The sequence below is a fragment of the Leptodactylus fuscus genome, chromosome 11 (genome assembly GCF_031893055.1).
Source record: "Leptodactylus fuscus isolate aLepFus1 chromosome 11, aLepFus1.hap2, whole genome shotgun sequence".
Taxonomy (NCBI): Eukaryota; Metazoa; Chordata; class Amphibia; order Anura; family Leptodactylidae; genus Leptodactylus; species Leptodactylus fuscus.
This window is the reverse complement of record NC_134275.1, coordinates 1,884,366-1,906,099: the sequence shown is the minus strand read 5'-3', so window position 1 is coordinate 1,906,099 and position 21,734 is coordinate 1,884,366. Positions and strand designations below refer to the sequence as shown.

Sequence of the window (21,734 nt, the reverse complement as noted above, 5' to 3'; positions counted from 1 at the left end):
ACTGAACTAGGCATTAAGACGGTTGTTAAATTCAGCTTTGAGACATTCACTGGTGTATAGAGGTGTTATCTTTTCATATCTGACAGATAATGGCAGAATAATTATCTCCTAGAACTCCCACTCTAGGTGCTGCTTTGCTATACAAATGTATTGCTGCTGACTGCAATACTAAGGTAATTCATCAGAGAGCGGGGAGGGGGGGCTGAGACGAGTTTTAGCTTAAATTTATGTGCATTTACCTATCTCCCTTGACTTGCTAGCTAGAAACATATCCTGCTTTTCATAGTTCTAAGATGCTTTTTGCATTGATAGTTAAGTACAAATGGCACTAAATTGAGGAGATGAATATCTTTCATTTGGCTATTTCTGAGTCAAGACAAGAGGGGCCGAGGACAGAATTTAAAGAAGACCTGACACCTGAAACGTCTATTTAACGAATACTTGTATGATCCACAGACAAATTCTGAATTCTATAGCATCTATTCTTTGAATTCAGCATCTTTCCATTTCACTTTAATTCCTCCTAGCAATGTATTGACAATTGACAACTGGTTGCTACCATTTCCAAAGACAAATACCGTTCCAGTTGTCGTACACAATCTGACACTAAGAGCACACTTGGGTAGTCAGAAAATGTGCAGGGACATGGACACAGCCCCAACTTATTTCCATGATTTCTGGGCAGAATAACAGAGGAACTGTCCAATGTAGAGTTATAAGAAAGGATTCTCTTGAATTCTTATATTATGAGGGATCCAATTACTTATTAAATCCAACATTTCAGGAGTTCGGAAGGTTCTGCCTTTTGCTAAGCAGTGTTTCCATGGATTGGATTCACGCTTAATGGTGGGAAGAGGGACAACGAGCAAAAAGTCATTGGAAGGCTGTCTGTAGAAATGTAGTTCCCGGTTCTATTCAATCTAATACATCCAAAGCTAAAGTGCCCCAAATGTCCTGAAAGGTTCTAAGGTCTCCTAGGATTGTATCCATCCCCTCTACTTTCCAGATATTACCAATGCCAAAGTGAAGGCAACATAAAGAATGGCCTGTAAAGAATGTTCGTTTAATGGCTGCTGCCTCTGTATATGGCTAGCACTCATCCATTGACCCATACTTTTGGTTCCTCGTGATGTGCTAGAGTCATGTGATCCTTCTTCTCTGTCTTTTTCTGGTCTGTAAAACTATGGCCACCATTTTGATGGAGTCCAAAAGCTTTGAATTTGCCAAAATGTGTAATTTTTGAGTAATTCAATGAGTTGTCACCCAGCTTTAATTGTAGGACCCATAAATAGGAACTGTAATATTACCTTCTTATAATACTAATGTTAGTTTCCCTCTACTCCATCTTCCCTTGTATACCTTCAATGTATCATTAACCCTTTTATGCATTATTGGAACGGCAGCGTCATAGCACACAACTCAAAAATTTCATCCTCCGGCATGAATGGGTTAAGCAGAAGCTGACAGAATGGCATGTAAAGCAGCCCATAGCGTGAAGCTGAGAAACTAAATTCCCTATAGCTCTGATTAGTAATAGAGTGAAACCTCTCCATAAGACCACTTCTTTGATAAGACCACCCCCTTATCCAGACCAGATTTTGTGCTCTACCATACATTATGCATAACAGCTATCTACTTTTAGAAGACCATCCTCGAGAAGACCTCTTTTTATTGGAATTTTGAGTAGATGTCTCAGAGATTTCACAGTATTTTCTTACATATACAGTTTGATATAAAGTTACCGCAAAGCCAAGTTGCTATTTAAACAAATGTATCTAGCGATGGCATCGAGCTGATCCAATGGGGTGGTTTTCTATGGATTATAATTACAATTTATGTAGCCACAAAAAAAAAAACTGACTCATTTCTGTTCAGAGATGACATTGTATGGGGTCAGGCATCCCGGAAATTTCTACAGATAAAGAAATGCTGTACGAGAGATCTCTTTAATATGAATGAAGTGGCAAAAGGATGTTGTTCTAGTTCTGAGCGAAATCTAACCAGATCTTCTCTCCGGGAAGGGCTTATGCCTGTAGGGAAGAATTATAGGATATAATCAGATAAGATTTGTAAGGTAACAGAATGCAGATTTTTGTTAGATTAAACAATTATTTCTGTGGGGCATCTGTTGAATTCCTTTAAGCGTATAAGATAATTTGTCCTATTTCCTGTCCTGTTTCTTGTGTCCCTTCGTAACTGCTTGAAAGTGTGTTAACTTGGAATACAGTAGAAAACACAGGCAGATTTTTTTCTTACCAATTCCAATAGTCCTTTCTTTGGTCATATCAATCTAGAATGGCTGAGAACTTGTGAAAAGTCCTTACATCTGATATAATATTTCTGTAAAGTGATTCTGTAATCTGAAGGTTTGCACCTGATCGGGTAACAGCCCACCACTTTAGTGGGTGCGGAGTCTTGTTAGAAAGTGATGGTAATGATAACGTGTTCTAGGGTATGTTTCCAAATACTGGCTCTCTGACAATCAGACGTAGGTGTTAGGAAATTGCTGGAACAGAAATTCCCTAGTAGCTGCTGGAAACCCTGGAGGAAGGGGCACAAGAGACAGTGAGCCCTGGTCTGAAACCCCCAATGTCCCTTCCTGTTTGCTGGTCCTATACTAGGTAACAGGCGAAAACTGGACGACAAAACCCTTCCTATATACGTGAAACAGAAAATGCAGACAAGACAAATAACAACAAAGGGAGGTCAACTAGCCAGGGGTCAGTAACAGTTCAGCGATGCAGTGTCAAAATCAATAATTAAAAGAGTAGTCAATAGGGAAAACCAGAGGTCAAGAATCAGAATACAAGAAGAAACAGCAAGAGAAAAGCCAGCATGCACAAGGCAATAGCAAGCACCTATGTGAATGTGAGCCAAGCATAAATAGAGAGAATGAACCCGCCCTGGACCTGATAGGAAAGCCGGCTGTCAATCACAGGGCAAGGCTAAATTTAACCATTAGAGAAGAAGACGGAAATGAAGGCGATACCATTGGTCATACCCCGAAAAGCATTATCATTCCCAATAAAGCCCAAATTACTTCTATTTCGAAGCATCTTTGTTGATTACTTGAAGAGGAGGGCGCTGTACCTGGGTTTTTAGGAGCTATAGCAGGGATAGGGAACCTTCGGCTCTCCAGCTGCTGTGAAACTACAACTCCCAGCATGCTCCATTCACTTCCATGGGAGTTCCAAGAACAGCAGAGCAAGTATGCATGCTGGGAGCTGTAGTTTTACAACAGCTGGAGAGCCTTACGTTCCCTACCCCTGAGCTATAGGTTCCAATCCTACTGTTCATTCTACCTCACGACCCATCACCCCAGATGGATGCGACCCCTTCGCCTAAGGCTTATCGCACCAAGTATGATTATCGCACTTTGATATAGACTCTGCGACTTTTCCCATGGTTTAGAGCAGAATCAAGGGATTATTTGCGTATTCACAGTTTTATTGGACATTGGGTTCTCTTTTCTTAAGTGTCTTTCCTCTCCACTATACATATTTATGTTTAGTATCTATGGATTGATTAGTGGTAATAATTCCCTTTCTTTCTTTTAGTCGTGTCTGTGTAGTTCGAGGTCAAGTAGTCGCTGTGGACGGGACACCATTGGTAGGCGTCAATGTCAGCTTTGTGCATCACAACGACTATGGATATACAATCAGTCGTCAAGATGGAAGGTACAAGTGATGTTTTCCATTAGTCAAGTAATGCTGGACATTTCCATGTTTATATGCCAATCCTGAGCTATTATTATAGGGCCCATTGTCATGAGGTTCTTGACTAGTATGTATGAGATAAACAGAATATAGCATGAAAAGTTTAGCCATGGTTTACCATCACATATTGAACGTTAGTCGTTATTAATGACATCCATTATTTCTGAAGTTGAATGCATTGTATGGCCAATTGTGAGCATAGCTTTCTATAAAAAATAGCTAAACGTGACCCTTATTGTATATAGTCAGGAACTAGCAACTGTTTTATGGAGGTGGAAACTGACCAGATAGCCTCTGGCACTTCAACACTCATGCTATATATATATATATATATATATATATATATATATATATATATATATATATATATATATATATATATATATATATATATATTTCCAGTATAGATATTGGCTTGGTATAGATTATATACTATCACTTGGGTTTATTTGGTTCCTTGTATGGTTATTGAGTTTCCATAGTTTTGGAAGTATTCTGACTCCTAGGCAAATCAATGGAAAGGTTAGCTAGGTGACCTCAGTAGGACTTCATCTATAATCTGGCTGACCTACATACATGTCAGTGGGTTAAAATAACCCACCGCTTCACCAAGGACATAGGTTGGGGGATGACAAATAAAAAAATAACTAATCTCTTGCTTATTGCTTTACCCATCGAATGCTTTTCATTTATCTCAAGTTGTAGATATATATTGCTTTCAAGTTGGTATCAACAAAATAAACGATATACTTTATATGAGAAATGTGCCTGAGTCTTCACTTATTTGCTACTTTCTGTCACTGACCAAATCTATACAATAGAACTCTATGGAGAGGGGAAGGAAAAGAGACATCAGTAAGGTATAGAGACCGCTGTTTTTCACAACACAGCTGGGTTGTCAGATATTAGTATCCAGCCTTCTCCTGATAGAAATGATGTATTAATGCTTTGGACAGCCTCATATCCCATATCTTTCTCCTTTTCTTCTTCACCCTCCACAGAGCCCATTGCTTGTGTACAGAGTACTAAGAGAAAGAATCAGATAAGAAGTAAAGACAGTTTTGTAATAAAACAAAACAAAAATAACCCTAGAATGTAAACTAGAATGATTGCTTAATAGACATAGACCATAATGTTCTGTAGTTCTGTGCTAGGGATATCTATATAGCCTGCAGTCTGCACGGATACTAAGCATGTAACATCATAATACATTTGCCGTTTTCACTTATTGTATCTTGCTTTCTTTTATTCTTTTAGTTTTGACCTTGTCACTCTCGGTGGCATATCTATCACTTTGCTGTTTGAAAGATCACCCTTCATTGCCGTGAAGAGGACTTTGTGGCTTCCTTGGAATAAATTTATTGTGGTTGACAAGGTGGTGATGCAGAGGTCAGAGACCGAGGCCCCGCTATGTGATATTAGTAGTTTTATCAACCCAAACCCTGTGGTTCTTCCTTCACCATTAACAACATTTGCTGGATCGTGTTCACAAAGGGGACCGGTCATCCCGGAGCTCCAGGTAGGTTAAGCGGCAATACACTTTATAGACATGTAGCTACATTCCACTTAGAATGTTTATAGTATCGATTCCTTACAAGTAACCAAATGTTGCCTTTTTACCGTTTCTTAAAAATAGTTGCCCTAGTCTTCCTTGTTACTAAGCAACAGTCTCGGCGCAATGTTAAATAGGAATTTGACCACAGACCATGACACTGGTGACAAAGCTGTGCCCGGGGATGGATTACTTTCAGTAATGAGGCAGTCTGTGATAGTCCCAATAGCCCGTGCCTGTGACCCTCACCACATAACAGTGTAACAACGCCTCTATTATTTCCAGTAACCTTCATTCACTACTTTCCAACTGTTTAGATACATTTGCTTGAAAAAAGGAAAGCACCCTATCATTCTAATATCTCTTCTAATCTCTCTTATCCCTCATTGAGTCATTAAAAGCTTAAAGAGGTTTTCCAACCAAAGAGAAATTGGTCTCAGTGGACTGCAAATGGGTTAACAAATTACAATAGTCTATACTCCCCAATCCCTGACGCAGCCATTATAATGGTACCCAGTTCTCCACTGGTCTCTACTTCCTGTATTACCGCAGCAGTAGTTGCTTGACACAAACGTTGCAGTGACTGGCCAAGTAACCCAAGGATTCCTGGCCATGGGAACAGGAAATATGGACCTGCAAGAACCCAAGCACATCACAACAGTAGAAACTATTTTTTTTAACCCAAGATAAACCCAATGACACCTTTTTTTACAGTAGAAAAACCCATTTAATCAATGTCCCAAATCAAATTTTCATGCTTATGACCTATCCACAGGAAAAGTTATCAATATGTGATCTATCAGGGTCCGACACCCAGACTTCACAACGATCATCCATTCTAGCAGGCTCCAGGTGCCAGTGGACAGGCGACACATGCAGGCTACTGGTAGCCAGGTGATATGTGCAGGCTACTAGTGGCCAGGTGATATGTGAAGGCTACTAGTGGCCAGGTGATATGTGCAGGCTACTAGTGGACAGGCGACACATGCAGGCTACTAGTGGCCAGGTGATATGTGCAGGCTACTAGTGGACAGGGGACATGTGCAGGCTACTAGTGGGCAGGCGACACATGCAGACTACTAGTGGCCAGGTGATATGTGCAGGCTACTAGTGGGCAGGCAACACATGCAGGCTACTAGTGGCCAGGTGATATGTGCAGGCTACTAGTGGACAGGGGACACGTGCAGGCTACTAGTGGACAGGGGACACATGCAGGCTACTAGTGGACAGGGGACACATGCAGGCTACTAGTGGCCAGGTGACATGTGCAGGCTACTAGTGGACAGGGGACACATGCAGACTACTAGTGGCCAGGTGATATGTGCAGGCTACTAGTGGGCAGGCGACACATGCAGGCTACTAGTGGCCAGGTGATATGTGCAGGCTACTAGTGGACAGGGGACATGTGCAGGCTACTAGTGGGCAGGCGACACATGCAGGCTACTAGTGGCCAGGTGATATGTGCAGGCTACTAGTGGACAGGGGACACGTGCAGGCTACTAGTGGGCAGGCGACACATGCAGACTATTAGTGGACAAGCAACACATGCAGGCTACTAGTGGACAGGTGACATGTGCAGGCTACTCGTGGACAGGCTACTAGTGGACAGGAAACACGTTCAGGTTAATATTGAATGGGCGATTGGGGATTATCCAGCTTTTTTGTCCTTTTAAGGACATGAATTTCAGATCAGTGGGGTCCAGCTGCCAGGAATCCCACAGATCAGCTGTTTCTCCATGTGGTGTGACCTGCTCGCTGGCTATACTTTTTATAGTGGCCATAGTGAGTACTGCAGTATTTGTCCCAACTTGAATAGACTGTGGCCCCTTATAAAAGTATAGTGAGTACCGGCACAGGGAATCCGCTAACTGTTGGAGTTTCAGCTGTTGAAAATTGATGTTCTGTCCTGTGGGATTTAGCTTGAGGCATATAAAATATCTCTAGTAAACTTCTAATTATTACCAATTACCGTCTAACAATTAACAACTAACAATTAAATATCAGTGTAAACCAGTCAAGTGGAGAGTCTAGAAATGGAAAATTTATCGGAGATTGCATCTAATCTGCATAATTGTAGTAGAAAAAGTAATAACCAGAAAGCGCGTTAAATAAACTAAGAATCTAAGTTGTGCTATTGGTTGTTTGTTGGCTATTGTAATCTTGTATGTTTTAATAAGGTAAAATAAGGTGGCGAGTGCAACAAAGAAAACCACTACGGAATTATCATTGAGTGTCAGTCTATTATTTGGCATATATATTTATATATTATTTATTTATCTGATTATACTGTATATTGAAATTGAAAAAATGATTAAAAAAAACATGTTGAACATGTTGAATATAAAAACTTGGCTTTAAAAATAGGTCATTTTCTGGCGACAAATTCCCTCGTATTGCAGTGTATTATACTGGTAGAACTTATTGAGATTTACTAGACCATACTGTAAAATCCCTTCTGTAAGACGCCACATTTCAATACATCTATTTTTATATGAATACATTTTGTGTCTATGGTAAAATGTTACATTTATATTTTCCAAAACCATCAAGGCTGTAATACAAAAACCCCCAATGTTTTCCATGTGAGATTCCTGCGCAGAATTTCTGTGTTTTCTAGTGTTCTGTGCTTATTGTATTTTGTATCATTTTTTTCTTCTGCTACAAAATAACACTCTAGCTCTTAGATGAATCTCAAAGAAAGCCCATAGAACTGTGCAATCCTTGAGTTTGACCCCTAAGATTTACTTCATGCAGGCTTAATATACATCCTCTTATTTTGACACACTTATTGCTTCTTCCCTTTTATCATCTCCACAGTCAATAACATAAATCTAGGCCGTTGCATCCAGCCACAAATACATCTACCTACTTTTCATCTAGACCAGATGGTAACTTCTGAACACGGCCAATCTCGCGCTTATTTTTTATCCCTGTCATTTCATTTATTTATTCCTTTATATTGTACATTGTAGCAATATATTGTAAGCGGGAAATATTAACATTGCATATGGAACAAAGGCCATTGTTACTGGAACCGCTCTTGTAATTTCTTAGATTATTATTAGTCTTATTGATTTTATATGTTTACATATTATGGATTATTATTTTGTCTTCCATGATCACACCGTCCGTTCATTTAGGTTCTTCTCTAAAGTTTTATTCATTAATATTACACAAAACCTGATAAATAGAATATGCCTCATTTTGTGCACGTCTGCCTCCATTTACATAAAAGCATATTATGCACATTTTGAAATTATGAAGCTAAATTGTGGATTATGCAGAGGCAAGATATTGTGAACATGAGAAAATGAAAGGTCAGAGCTAAAGGTGGGACCTGCCATCACATATATTATAATGGTGCTGAATAACACGTCAATGCCAATACTCACCCTGCTGAAATGTTACAGCATATGACGACTTCTGATTTTCTGGCAGCATTAGCGTCATTAAAGAATATTGTTATATACTTTAGTAATGTATTTTGTATTGGTTCCATGATATCTAGTGAAGAAATCCATCTCCGTCCCTTCTTTATTCTTCTCTGTAGCTGAATGGAGTACAGGGATATATGTGCTTGTGTGTAATGCAGGGAAGCTGAAGCTGGAAGGGGTCACTTTAAACACATATATCTCATCCAATATAAAACTGAAGACATTGCTTCTGGTGTCATATGAAAGATTGGATTGCCGGTCTATCTATGTTACGTTCAGAGATATCGGCTGCTGATAACACAGTTAGGGAGTGGATGCAAATACATATTATTATGTCAATCTTGACAGGGGTTTTGGTGATATCTCAGGAACTAATATAGATAGAATTAAAGTCTTAGTGTTATCTCTTAGATGAGAATTTCATCTTTTATGTGATATTTGAGATATAACTGTTTGAAATGATCCCTGTATTATACAAGAGCCCACCCACCTTTATTCCTAGTGAAAGCAGTGCACAGATTCAACTCCTAATAGAATCATGGAAAAGAATAAGGAAGTGGAAAGGACCAACTATTTGTAAATATGGTATATTATAAATGAGGCCTGAAAATCAAAAGTTGTTTGAAGGTTTAGGAATGCTTTTCATTTTCTAATTCTAGCTATATTGCCCTGCACCTACATAACATAGATACATAAAACATACTATACATCCAAGGGTTGTAAGAGATTACAATTTAACTGTTTTCTTATACAAAAAAATACTACTTTCAACTAAGGCTACACATAGCTTTTTCTCTAGCCCTCACCATTCCTGAGCAATCAATACTGTTAGTTTTGGTGCCTGATATACTATTTAGTCTCTGTACTGTCAAGTGGGCAGTGTCAGGAAGGAGCAGACAAGGGGGTGTGATTCTGAGCTGTGACACTGGCTGACTCTGATCACACCCCCTGCCTGACATCATCCTCCTAACATTACAGAGATTCAATGCCATAACAGGCACCAAAACTACCTGCACTTGTTGCTCAGGAATGGTGGGAGCTAGAGAAAAAAACTCCAACTGTGCTGGAATCAGTGGAACAGTGAATATTAATAGATGCTAAGAACGTGAATTTGAAAAGTTGGTGAAAGGTCCCATTTCCTAAAAGCTGAAATTTTGTGCTGCAGTATTAGCACGGTTTTCAAACTTTGCAATACCCAATCACGGAGGTTAAACCCATGTAAAATCCAGCTGATATCGGCTGCTTTTTGCTAAGGTGGGCTCCACTGGATGTCCTTTCATCTCTTGATCTGGGTGTGATAGTGCCTTTAATTGAAAGAAGTTGAGGGGCAATACCAGATCAAAACCGTGGTCAAAAGTGGCACTAGTTGGTGAAACCAAGTCTAATCCCTTACAACCTTTAGAAACGGGTGCATGGTGTGTGTGAATCTGTTCTACAGATGCGATCTAACCCTCAATGTTTGATGTATGCATAAAAATAAGAGATAATAAAATTGCTACAAAATTGGAAACATCAAAGTCACAATTGCAAAAAAGGATATATAGAGCAGATATCTAAGAGAAGCATTGGTAAAGGTATTCTTGTATGTAGTCAGTCTACAAAATGACCATATTGTAATGTGAGAGGAAAACACATGAAATGAAGCGCTCCCCTGAATCTTCAGTGTCCACATTTACAATAGTGTGCGGTTCTTTGATTGGCTCATGGACTGGTATATCCAGTACAGCAAAAAAGTAGATCTCGTATATTAAAATTGTGAAACGTTTAGTAACTTACTGGATAGAATGCAGGTTTGTCAGTAGAATTAAATGGCAGCACTTTATTATAGGATGTGACATAATACAAATGTCACAGTTTTGTATATATATGTATATGCAAGAGTGCTGGATCTACATTAGTGCATTGCATCTCCCATGGTAGACATTGGCTGATACATATGAAATTCATTTCAGCACACACATTCTGATAAAAAAGTAGATGTATCATGTAAATGAAGTTATTAGGATTCATCTCGTTTGTAGTGGAGCCGCAATAAACCATTTAGAAGTAAACATTGTTAAATTGTTGAATCCCAATAAAGCAAAGCCCATTGTATTTTGCCTCTTGTCATTTAACCTCGCCTCTTATGGCTCAAACAATAAAAGTAAGAGCGTTGTTTCGGCTTCGGTTTTGTACGGCTCACTTAATGGACACACAGTGCTGTAATAGACTTTAAAAATTCATGGGATGGACACAGTGAAATGGAAAAAGTTAGAACACAAGAAAATAAAAGAGGTCAACAAATCGCACCGCAAATTGGGGTTATATGGACAGCAAGGTCCAGGTTTTTGTGCTCAGTCTAGTATGATAAAAACAAGAGAGTGCTTTGTTATAGTGAAATCAAATGGGGTCAGCTACAGCTCCGCGAGCAGCCTCGATACTGTAATACATTCACACTCTGCTCATAAAATAGAAATACTGGTTTACAGCGTGTACTGTACTCCTATAGGCTCGGGTCATGTATTGTTATACTGCAATATGTGTTCTGATACATAGCAACGTATACATAGTACTATAGTATATAATATACACGTAATACATATAAGAAAAGCAAGGTAACAATTTCATACATTTAATTCTAGTGTTAGGTTAAGTTATAAATTATCACCAAGGTCCAGACAAGTAAATAAGCATTACATGATCGTAACCTCTACCTGTATGTACACTATGAATTAAAGGGGTTGTCCAAGCAAAAATGTTGTATTTTAAATAGTCCGGGAGAGGTAAAAAAATAAAACAAAATCATATTCATTTTTTCCCGATGCTCCGGTGCCTCCCAGCATGGTCCACTCCGCCTGGTTCATTGTTGTCTTCTGGCGGAAGTCCGAACTGTAGGTGACTACTAAGACCAATTGGTGGCCTCAGCAAAGGGCACGTGAAGGCGCTAGGAGGAACTTATTACATTGCCTATAATTAGAGTTCAAAGGATTTATAAATCTATTTCAATAACCTTGTTGATGCAAGAAACCGGAAATTTACCATTTAACTGTATAACTTTGTGAGAAGAAGCCGTCAAAGCAAAGGACACAACCCCGACTCTAACGTAATAGTAACATTTATAGTTTTATTATCTTATTCTCTGGGAATGTTATTTTAATCCTAACCTGTCCATCATCTGGAGTAAAAGGAGGATTTTTTTCTTGAGTATGATTCGGGATTAATCTTTGTCTCCAACAAAAGGATGACATAATAAATTACCCACGAAAACCATTCATATTATTACTATTGACATGAGATGGTTCAGGGGTCTTATTGATCGGAAATGGTTTCTATCCCTACAGTAATAAACAAATAAATAAACCAAGGTTTTGGTACCTGACCATAGAGAGTTCCTGCATTCATGGCCGTATCCATTGTCAATCAGTCAAGACGACAGACTGTCACCACTAAGATGGTTAGAGAACATCCTTAAAACTCTGCAGTTTTTAAATTACTGATATTCACAAAAATGTTTAACTTTTAATTGTCTACTAAGGGCAGAGAGACGTTTGGGCATTAATGCGCACAACTTTGTTCATATTTTCCATCTCTGTCTTTAATGCATAACATTTTTATTTCCCAATCCCCAGTGAAATGTACTGCAATATGTTATACTGCAGTACACCGCAAATAGTATTCCTACACATGATTGGCCTCATATCTACCATGGCACCCCCTTGAACCCCCCGACTATGACGGCGCTAAGCATTAACTATATGAGTGGGTGATGTAATAGTATGGTGCAAAACAGGAAGGACTTATATATGTTATGTTCATGGTAAATCCCTTTTAAGTCCCTTTGGTTATGTCCTGAACCAACCTCGTGGAGCTGATATAGCAGGAGATTAATTCCTGTATTTTCTGCAAGATTTCTACAAGACTATTTTGTTCAGAAACATGATGAAAATGCTTCAGACTAGCAAACAATAGGAGCAGAATTGTCTTCTGTTCTACCTTTGACAATCAATGCCGAACATGGTCAAGGTGCCTCAGCACTGATCCAACCACGCAGGCCATTTCTTCTCTTTGAACAAAATCTTGAATGTTTTATTTGATAAAAGCACTATACAGAGGCACATTATGTTTCAGCTCCATAATGCGGAGCCTTCATCAGGTCTATGTATATTTGTAGGCTTAGTGTTCCATTGACTATGTAAGGTGCCATCGATACAGATTTGTAGTTCAGCTCAGAATGCTGGGACAATTTTTTGTGACTCATCAAATGGTAACTTTTGGGTAGGAAGACCCTCAACAGTTACAGAAGTTCTTGCTCTAGAAGGTCTGGATTTAAAAAAAATTGCTCTTAGAAAAGCTGATGTTTTTGTAAGACAGTTGAATTAATGTCATTAGTCTGCAACATCCATAACGATGGCTCTAACACGGTTTCCTTGTCCCTTGTAGGTCGTACAAGAAGAAATTCAAATCCCCTCCAGTTTTCTGAAACTTAGCTACCTAAGCAGCCGAACGCTGGGCTACAAGAGTCTCATACACATTATCCTAACCCACGCAACCATCCCTATCGGACTAAGTAAAGTACATCTAATTGTAACAGTGGAAGGACGACTTGTACAGAAGTGGTTTCCTGCTGCTATCAACTTGGTTTATACCTTTGCCTGGAATAAAACGGATATTTATGGCCAGAAAGTATCCGGTCTTTCAGAAGCACTAGGTATGTTATTCCTCATTTATCTTCATGCTTATAATCAAATGGATTTTTCAAGCTTTTTTCATGTCGTCTTCTTCTTTGAATATGTTCAGCTCAGGAAATGCCCTTGAAATTGCAGAACAGAAATGGAAATCTGTGTTTATCTATGAATAACTAAGTTTAAGGATCTTATCTGTGAATGACTGCTTTTGTGAATCCATTCACTACCTGTTCAGTAAATTGAAGTAAGATAAGAAAGAAGTGACCAACTTTTTGACATTTGTTTGCGGACTTCTTGACGGAACAGTTTGGTAAAAAAAATCATAAAGAAGTTATCTGTCGAAAATGGAAATGTATAATATAAAAGATGTTAGGATATAAAGTGGAATGTTCAACGTGGTAAACAGGCTTGTTGGACTATTGTAGAAAGTCCATTTTCTTTGAGGACAAACCATTAGAAAAATTTTAGCTGAATTTTCCCAAATGGCAGCTCATGTCTGATGAAGGGTCTCACCTGAAACATTCCATTAAAAATCTATAAAATTAAAAAAAAAAATTTTTGCAGATTTTGGCAAAAGAGTGAAATAAGATATGTTACATAGATCACATGAATATACAAATTGTCACAAGAAAATGTCCACTTACACAGCTTGCTGAGTAAGCGGACATTTTCTTGTGGCCACTGGCATGCGCAGTCGGCTCTGCCCGAGGCCTAGAAGATTGAAACCAAGGACGGAAGAAGACACAGGGAGAAGCCGTTCCAGAAGAACATGGAGGCAGCGCTGGAGAGTTCTCTTGCAGCAATGGGGATGCCCCCAATGCTGTTTGAGAATTGGGGACCGCCCCCAGTGCTGCGAGAGAACTCATTTGCATAACAAAGAAAACCCAGATTTCTACCGAATGGTGGCGTGGAGAAGACATTGAAAGGTAGGAGAAGAGGCGTTCTTACACCTATTTCTACGTGTTAGGCAGAAAAAAAGGGTATCCAATGATAGGATCCCTTTAAACATGGTTGAGTAGATGGTTCTACTACTTCATTGGAGTCCGGCTGTGTTTAATTAAATGGATTGGACTTGATTAGGAAAGGCACACACCTGTCTATATAAGACCTCACAGTGCATGTCAGAGCAAATGAGAATCATGAGGTCAAAGGAACTGGCCAAGGAGCTCAGAGACAGAATCGTGGCAAGGCATAGATCTGGCCAAGGTTACAAAAGAATCTTCCTAAGAGCACAGTGGGGGTGTAATCAGGACTCTCACTGTCTCTCCTAGGAGTCCGGTCAGGATTTACTCTGTTTTTTACTCTAATCCTATTCCAAATCATCATAGAGCTCATGGGATCTTCCTCCGTCAGTTTTGCACAGATATGCCAGCCTACATACATCTCCTCGATAAGCTTTAAACAGACCCCCAGCCACCGTTCTATTACGAGAGTTTATTGTGTGATCTTGTCTGTCTGTATATTTATCTTAATATATTATTCATGCTTAGAAATGGAGAAATTCACAAACATATAATAAAATTTTGCATAATTCATTCCAATTATTAAGCCTAAACAATAAAACCGCTCTAGGTCATTAAAAGTCCAATGGGATAATGAGAAAGAAAATGAGACACTACAGCGAATTGCAGCGCCAGGTTTTAACACCTCAGCACTGACTGCTGCAGAAGCGGCGTTTTAGCAGTCATGTGTTAACATCAGAATGTGTTTTTTGTAGGCATGCTGCTATTTTCAGAAGGCCTTATGCTTGAAATGACCCCCAGCCCTCTATCACTTTCCTTTATTTGCAATTCTATTCCTTTAGCCTCTTCCTCTTGACTTGAAGGCTGTCATACAGCTATTTATAAAAGACAGGTTACTTGAGGATTGCACTTAGAAACAGCAACATTCTTCATTATTCTTGCACTGTGTCATATGGAAAGTCTAGAGCTGGCAGATTTATTGCTTTCCCTAATTGCAAATTCCTTTAATCATTCATCTCTCATAAGTTCCTTTAATGAGCAGCTTCTAAAGGTGGAATATGTTTCTTACCATAACCACCTTCTAATATATTCATGAAGTCTTGTGTTTAAGAATACATTTTACTTTAATTATCTTATGTGTCAACAGGATTTAGTGAGGGATGACTGCTTGATATGTGTATTTTAAGGCATGTTGTATATACAGTATTATCAGGCTCATTCATCTGCCGTCTCCAGGTAAGCTTGAGTTGCATTTATCCTTGGATAGAAGTTGGAAATATCCAAAGCCAATTTACTGCAAGCAGTATAGGAGAAGTAATGAATGGGCCAGTCTAGTAATATCGATCCATCCATCCATCATCCATGGTTATTATTTATCATGCTTGCATCTAGACACTGGCATAAATGTGGCACATCTTTGTCGTGGTTTCGCACATCTATGTCGTGGTGTGGCACATCTTTGGTGTACCTTGGTGTCTCTTGCTTGAGCTGAAATTTTTCAACCTCATAGACATTTGAGTGTGAATTCTCAAAAAGAGTGTGTGGCTTAAAGAAGACCTTTCCTGTCCTCCGGCACATGCAGTTTTATATACCGCTAGAAAGCTGACAGTGCACAGAATTCAGCAAACTTTTGGCTTTCCCATTATGTGCCCCGGAGCAAGAGATATCAGTGCTGTTACCGATAATTCTTCACTGTCAGAAGGGTGTTCCTGACAGTCTAGCTGGGCTGTGAGGAACGCCCCTCCTGACACTACTGTCCATAGCTCTGTACTGTCAGAGGAGGCGTTCCTTACCGCCCAGCCATAATGCTGAGCTGTAAGGTATGCCCTCTCCCTCCTGACAGTACTCATCCATAGATTAATACTGAGGGGCATTCCTCACAGCTCCGTGCCATGGCTGGCTGGTAAGGAATGCCTCCTCTGACAGTACAGCGCTATAGACAATACTGTCAGGAGGGGCGTTCCTCACAGCCCAGCTAGTCTGTTAGGATCGCCCTTCTGACAGTGAAGAGATATCAGTTACAGCACCAATATCTCTTGCCCTGGGAAACATAACGGGAAAGCTGATGTTGCACTGAATTCGGCGTACTGTCTGCTTTCTAGCGGTATATAAAACCACATGTGCCCGAGGACATAAAGATACGATGTGCCATTATTGTGTTGTAAAATTCTAGATCAGAATTAATCCAACTAAAAGGTGTTATAAAGGTGCGCTAGACGGGCCAAAGGTGCGCTAGACGGGCCAAAGGTGCGCTAGACGGGCCAAAGGTGCGCTAGACGGGCCAAAGGTGCGCTAGACGGGCCAAAGGTGCGCTAGACGGGCCAAAGGTGCGCTAGACGGGCCAAAGGTGCGCTAGACGGGCCAAAGGTGCGCTAGACGGGCCAAAGGTGCGCTAGACGGGCCAAAGGTGCGCTAGACGGGCCAAAGGTGCGCTAGACGGGCCAAAGGTGCGCTAGACGGGCCAAAGGTGCGCTAGACGGGCCAAAGGTGCGCTAGACGGGCCAAAGGTACAGCAGATTTATCAGCCAGCATCAGCGTCACTGTGATAAATCTGACGTATTTTCAGTCTTTCAACTTAAAGACTCAGATGAGACAGAATTTTGGTGCAAGGACCATGGAGACTGATTTTTTTGGTACAATGGAGATTTTTGGAGGCATCAAAAAAATTAGCCACACTATTCAAGCATTGGGAAGTGAGACAGAATTTTGGCTTGTGAGAATAAAGGTCCCTATAGAGCAGGTTTAGAAGTGTTAGACCCACATTGCCCCCACATTAATAAGCCCCCCCATTATTTCTATCTATTGTCTATCTTCTTATAAAACTAGATGGAGAGATACAGTAAAAGGAAAGATATAGAGTTTAGATACATAATATATTTTTTCTTTGTCATAAGGACAAATAACAAAGGAAATAGATTTTATAATATATGCTTTCTGTCAAGGCTGAAAGAACAAAGAGGGCAGTTGCAATGGGCCCAGCGCCTGCCGGGAGACTCCACATCTCATCTTTTTTTTTTTCCAACCCCTATTCTTATTTTTTTACTGTAACACGGAACAGAGAGTAACCTGCCAAGCTAATACCATCGCTGCCAATGCTTTAATGGAACTGAGAGTTCCACAGACACAGAGCTGCATAGAAAATAGAATAGAGACTGAGTATAGAAACAATGAGAGCGGATCCTCGACTCTGACTACGCCACAGCCCTGCTGCTCGCAATCATATGGACAAGTACAGTAATATCTCTGCTCCCTACAGTCGTTCTGAAAGGGAGTAGCGGGTGATAAAGTCTCTCTATTTTCCTGACCTTTTATCACATCGGTCTAGGCATGTTGTGAAACCTGTGTATCAAATTAGCCATTCTGAACTGGAGCCTATCCATGAATACATTACGCTACTTTCTGAGGCACCTCTGACATGACACCGCCATAAAAGGACACAAGTGAGCTCATAAATGATAAGCAACACATTTCTGATACAATTGAGAATAATAGGTATAAAGGGAACGACGTGGCCTGCCTATCAATAAGCATCAACATCTCAGAGCTCTCACATCATACATGAGCCTCATTACTGGGCTGCTGAGAGAAACTTTGTATCTTTGTATCTCATTTTAATGGGTTTTTAAAGTTGACCATCGGTGTCCGGTTGCGGCCTCTCCATGGGAAAACCGGATTTTTCGGCCGGGCACAAAGTCGGACATTGTGTCCGGCCGAAAGAAACAGTTTCACCGCAGAGAGCTTGCAGGCGAGCAAATGAATACGTTTTAAATCTGAAACTGGAAGCCGTCCCCAGTCCAGTTTTTCGGGGCTGAGGATGGAAACCTGGCTTGATATACAGGGCGGACACCGGCCACGCTAAGGCGAAACGCACGTCGGGGCACTTGGCTCTATCACTGGTGACGCTCTGGTGCTGACCCCTTATATAGTAGACTGATTTGTACCTTTTGATGACTGTAGACAACATTGAATGACATTGAATGGTAAACTTTCTGCTTTGTTCCTCGTTATAGTCTGTGGATCTCTCACGACAGAAGTCACAACCATAATAGTCAAATCTGTAAATCCAGAATCCATCATATCACTGATTTATAGCCCTAAATTGCAACATTGTCAATGTCTAACTTAATAGAAAGACATAACTGAAAGAGAGTGGGTGCAGAAGAGGGTGCCCAAGGAAAATACGGGGATGGGTGGATTAAAGTATACAGATAGGTTATGCCACAGGATATGATACTACACAGTCCAGTCATAGTAATGTGACCACCACCTCTTTTGACGTCAATTTTAAATAACCAATGGCAGAAGGCGCGTGTCATCAGCCATCTGGGTGCACTCATCATTGTAGAAGGCACAATGGATCAGCACCAGTATGCATCTATCCTTGCGGACCATGTTCACCCCTACATGCAAATTGTTTTGTCCTCAGGATGATGGCATCTACCAGCAGGACAATGCGACGTGTCATAAAGCTCGCAGTGTATGTGCATGGTCCGAGGAGCACCAGGAGGAGGTTACTGTACTCCCTTGTCCAGAAAACTCCCCGGACTTGAACCCAATCGAGAATCTGTGGGACCACCTCGATCGGGTTGTTCACGCCATGGATGCTCAACCGCATAACCTAGCGCAGCTGGCCACGGCACTGGAGTCGGCTCAACATCCCAGTGACATCATCACAACATCCCAGTGACATCATCACAACATCCCCTCTCATCCTGCAGGTCTCGCCGCGGTCCGCTCTGCCAAAGGGGATTATTCTGGATTGTGACAGGTGGTGACATTAATGTGACTGGACTGTGTAGTACAAGTTCCAGAGGGGACTGGACGCCTTGCTTGAAAATATTAAAGTTTATGGGAACTAAAATATTTGGGGTCAGATGTTGAACCAGGGGTTTAGTCCAGTTACCATATTTGGAGTTGGATTTTTCTTGGCAGGTGTATAGGCTGGACTAGCTTCGTGTCTTCATCCAACCATATCAACTTTGAGCAGCATCATTTGTCACCAAAATTGATATTCCGCTTTTTTCCATGCTGGTCTATTATTAATAATTATTTTTTTTTCTTTTGCACATTTCTCCTATCTGTCCCTCTCAATCATTCTAATCAATGGTCCTGTTTTCCATTTTGTGTTCCCTCTCATGAATCCTTTTGTGGCTCAGTCATCCTCATACCATTCCTCTTAATTAATTATTCTCTTTTAATTATTTCAATTATCTCGCTCCTCATTTCTTCGCTCAGCCTTCCTTCCCCTGGCCCAGGCTTATTTAAATCAAATATTACATTAGCATTTAATCTTTCCAGACCACTCACCCAATGCCTTCTGCCTTTCATATTCCACATATCACTCACACTCTTATCTTGAGGTGTTATTGCGCTTTCCAGTTTCTTTTTAACTTTCCCTGAGCATATATTTGCTTTTCTTACTATCAGCAATTTGCAAATGTTTTTCACTAGGTTTCACATGCTTAGGACTGAAAATAACCAGGAAACTCTTGCCCGAATACTCACCTAAATATCGCAGTATATAAAATAATATATACGGAGCCCGCGGTCTTCTTATAGGAGAACTTACACCTTGTCTTAGGAGAGCTGCACTTTTCATTAGCTTGAGCACAAATAAGTCGTCGGCACTTCCATCCGTGCTTGTTCAGCTTCTGTACCTGTACAAATCCAGTTTACCAAGAAAGTCTGGCTTTACCATGCGTCTAAAAAGTTTATATTAGTGGACTGATCATATAGCCATTTTCCACAAATTGGTTAATATTACACATAAAAAACAACCCCTTTAAAGTTCTACATTTACAGGCATGGCCATAAGTATAGACACCCCTGAAATTTTTCCTGAAAATGTATATCGTCCAGAAAATTATTGCAAATTGCAAATTGGAACAACACAAAAATGAGAAAAAGAGACAAATTGGAAATAATTTAACACAAAACTCCAAAAATGGGACTTTGTTTCAACCATGTTTTGCTTGTTCAAACATCTGTAGCAAGTAACAGGTGTGGGCAATATAAAAATCACATCTGAAACCAGATACGTTGTCTCAATCTTTGCATTGTGTGTCTGTGTGTGCCACATTAAGCGTGGAAAATAGTAAGAGGAGATGAGAACTGCCTGAGGACTTGAAAAACAAAATTGTGGAAAAATATCAAGAATCTCAAGGTTACAAGTCCATCTCCAGACATCTTGATGTTCCTTTGTCCACGGTGCGCAAAATGATCAAGAAGTTTACAAGCCATGGCATTGAAGCTATGCAGGATAGTTGGGATGGTGGATAAACATCCCTAATCAAGTTCCAAAGAAATTCCATCTGTCCTGCAGGCTCAGGGGGTATCGGTGTCAGCGTGAACTATCCATCAACATTTGAATGAAATGAAACGCTATGTCAGGAGGACTCCGGAGGACCCCACTGCTGACACAGAAACATACAAAAACCTAGACTGCAGTTAAACAGAATGTGAGTTATCCAAAATCCTTCTGGGGAAGTGTCTTGTGGATAGATGAGACCAAGATTTTGGCTTTTTGGAAAAGCACATCACTCTACTGTTTACTGAAAACAGAATGAAGCCTACAAAGAAAAAAAAAACACAGGACCAACAGTCACATATGGGGGAGGTTCAAAGAGGTTTTGGGGTTATGTTTTGCAGCCTCTGGCACTGGGTGCCTTAACTGTGTACAAGGAACCGTGAAATCTGAAGATTACCAAAGGATTTGGGGGCCCAGTGTTAGAAAGCTGGGTTTGCATTTCAGGTCATGGGTCGTCCAGCAGGACAATGACCCCAAACATACTTCAAAAAGCATCCAGGAATGGATGGAAACAAAACCCTGGAGAGTTCTGTAGAGACCAGCAATGAATCCAGATCTAAATTTCATTGAACACCTGTAGAGAGAACTGCTCTTAGAAGAAGAGAAGGCGCCTCCCAAATATGAGAGACCTGGATAAGTTTGCAAAAGAAGAGTAGTCCAAAATTCCAATTGAGAGGTGTAAGAAGCTTTTTGATAGTTATAGGAAGCGACTGATATCAAATTATTTTTCCTAAGGGCTGGTTCACACGGGGTTCTGCGTCAACATATTCTGTCGCGGCTGCCGCAATGGGATGTTGGTGCAGTATCATCCCATTGTAGCTTCCCACTCCACATTAGGCCCAAATGAATGGGCTTATTCTGGAGGATGTTGTCGCAAGGCGGACACCGCAGCTGAATCCACCTGAAGAAAGGGCAGCTCGCTTCTTTCTTCTGCGAGGGGGAACAAACCGCTCACGGAAAAAGGAAATAACCAGCTCCCATTGATTTCCATGGGAGGCAACAGGATTTTGACGTGGATTCCGTATCACAATCCTGACCATTTTTTGTGAACTTAGCCCTAAGGGTGTGCAACCAAATATTAAGTTGAAGATGCGAACGG

General features: G+C 40.5%; 1 protein-coding gene across 1 annotated transcript in view; it reads left to right on the top strand.

Moving 5' to 3' along the window:
- The window catches only part of TENM1 (teneurin transmembrane protein 1), a 441,834-nt gene that overhangs the window by 309,658 nt on the left and 110,442 nt on the right, over positions 1-21,734 (top strand). Inside the window, exons 18-20 of the mRNA XM_075259290.1 lie at positions 3,558-3,677; positions 4,974-5,235; positions 13,122-13,389. Of these exons, the coding sequence (XP_075115391.1) occupies positions 3,558-3,677; positions 4,974-5,235; positions 13,122-13,389 (650 nt within the window). The remainder of the gene's footprint in view (positions 1-3,557; positions 3,678-4,973; positions 5,236-13,121; positions 13,390-21,734) is intronic.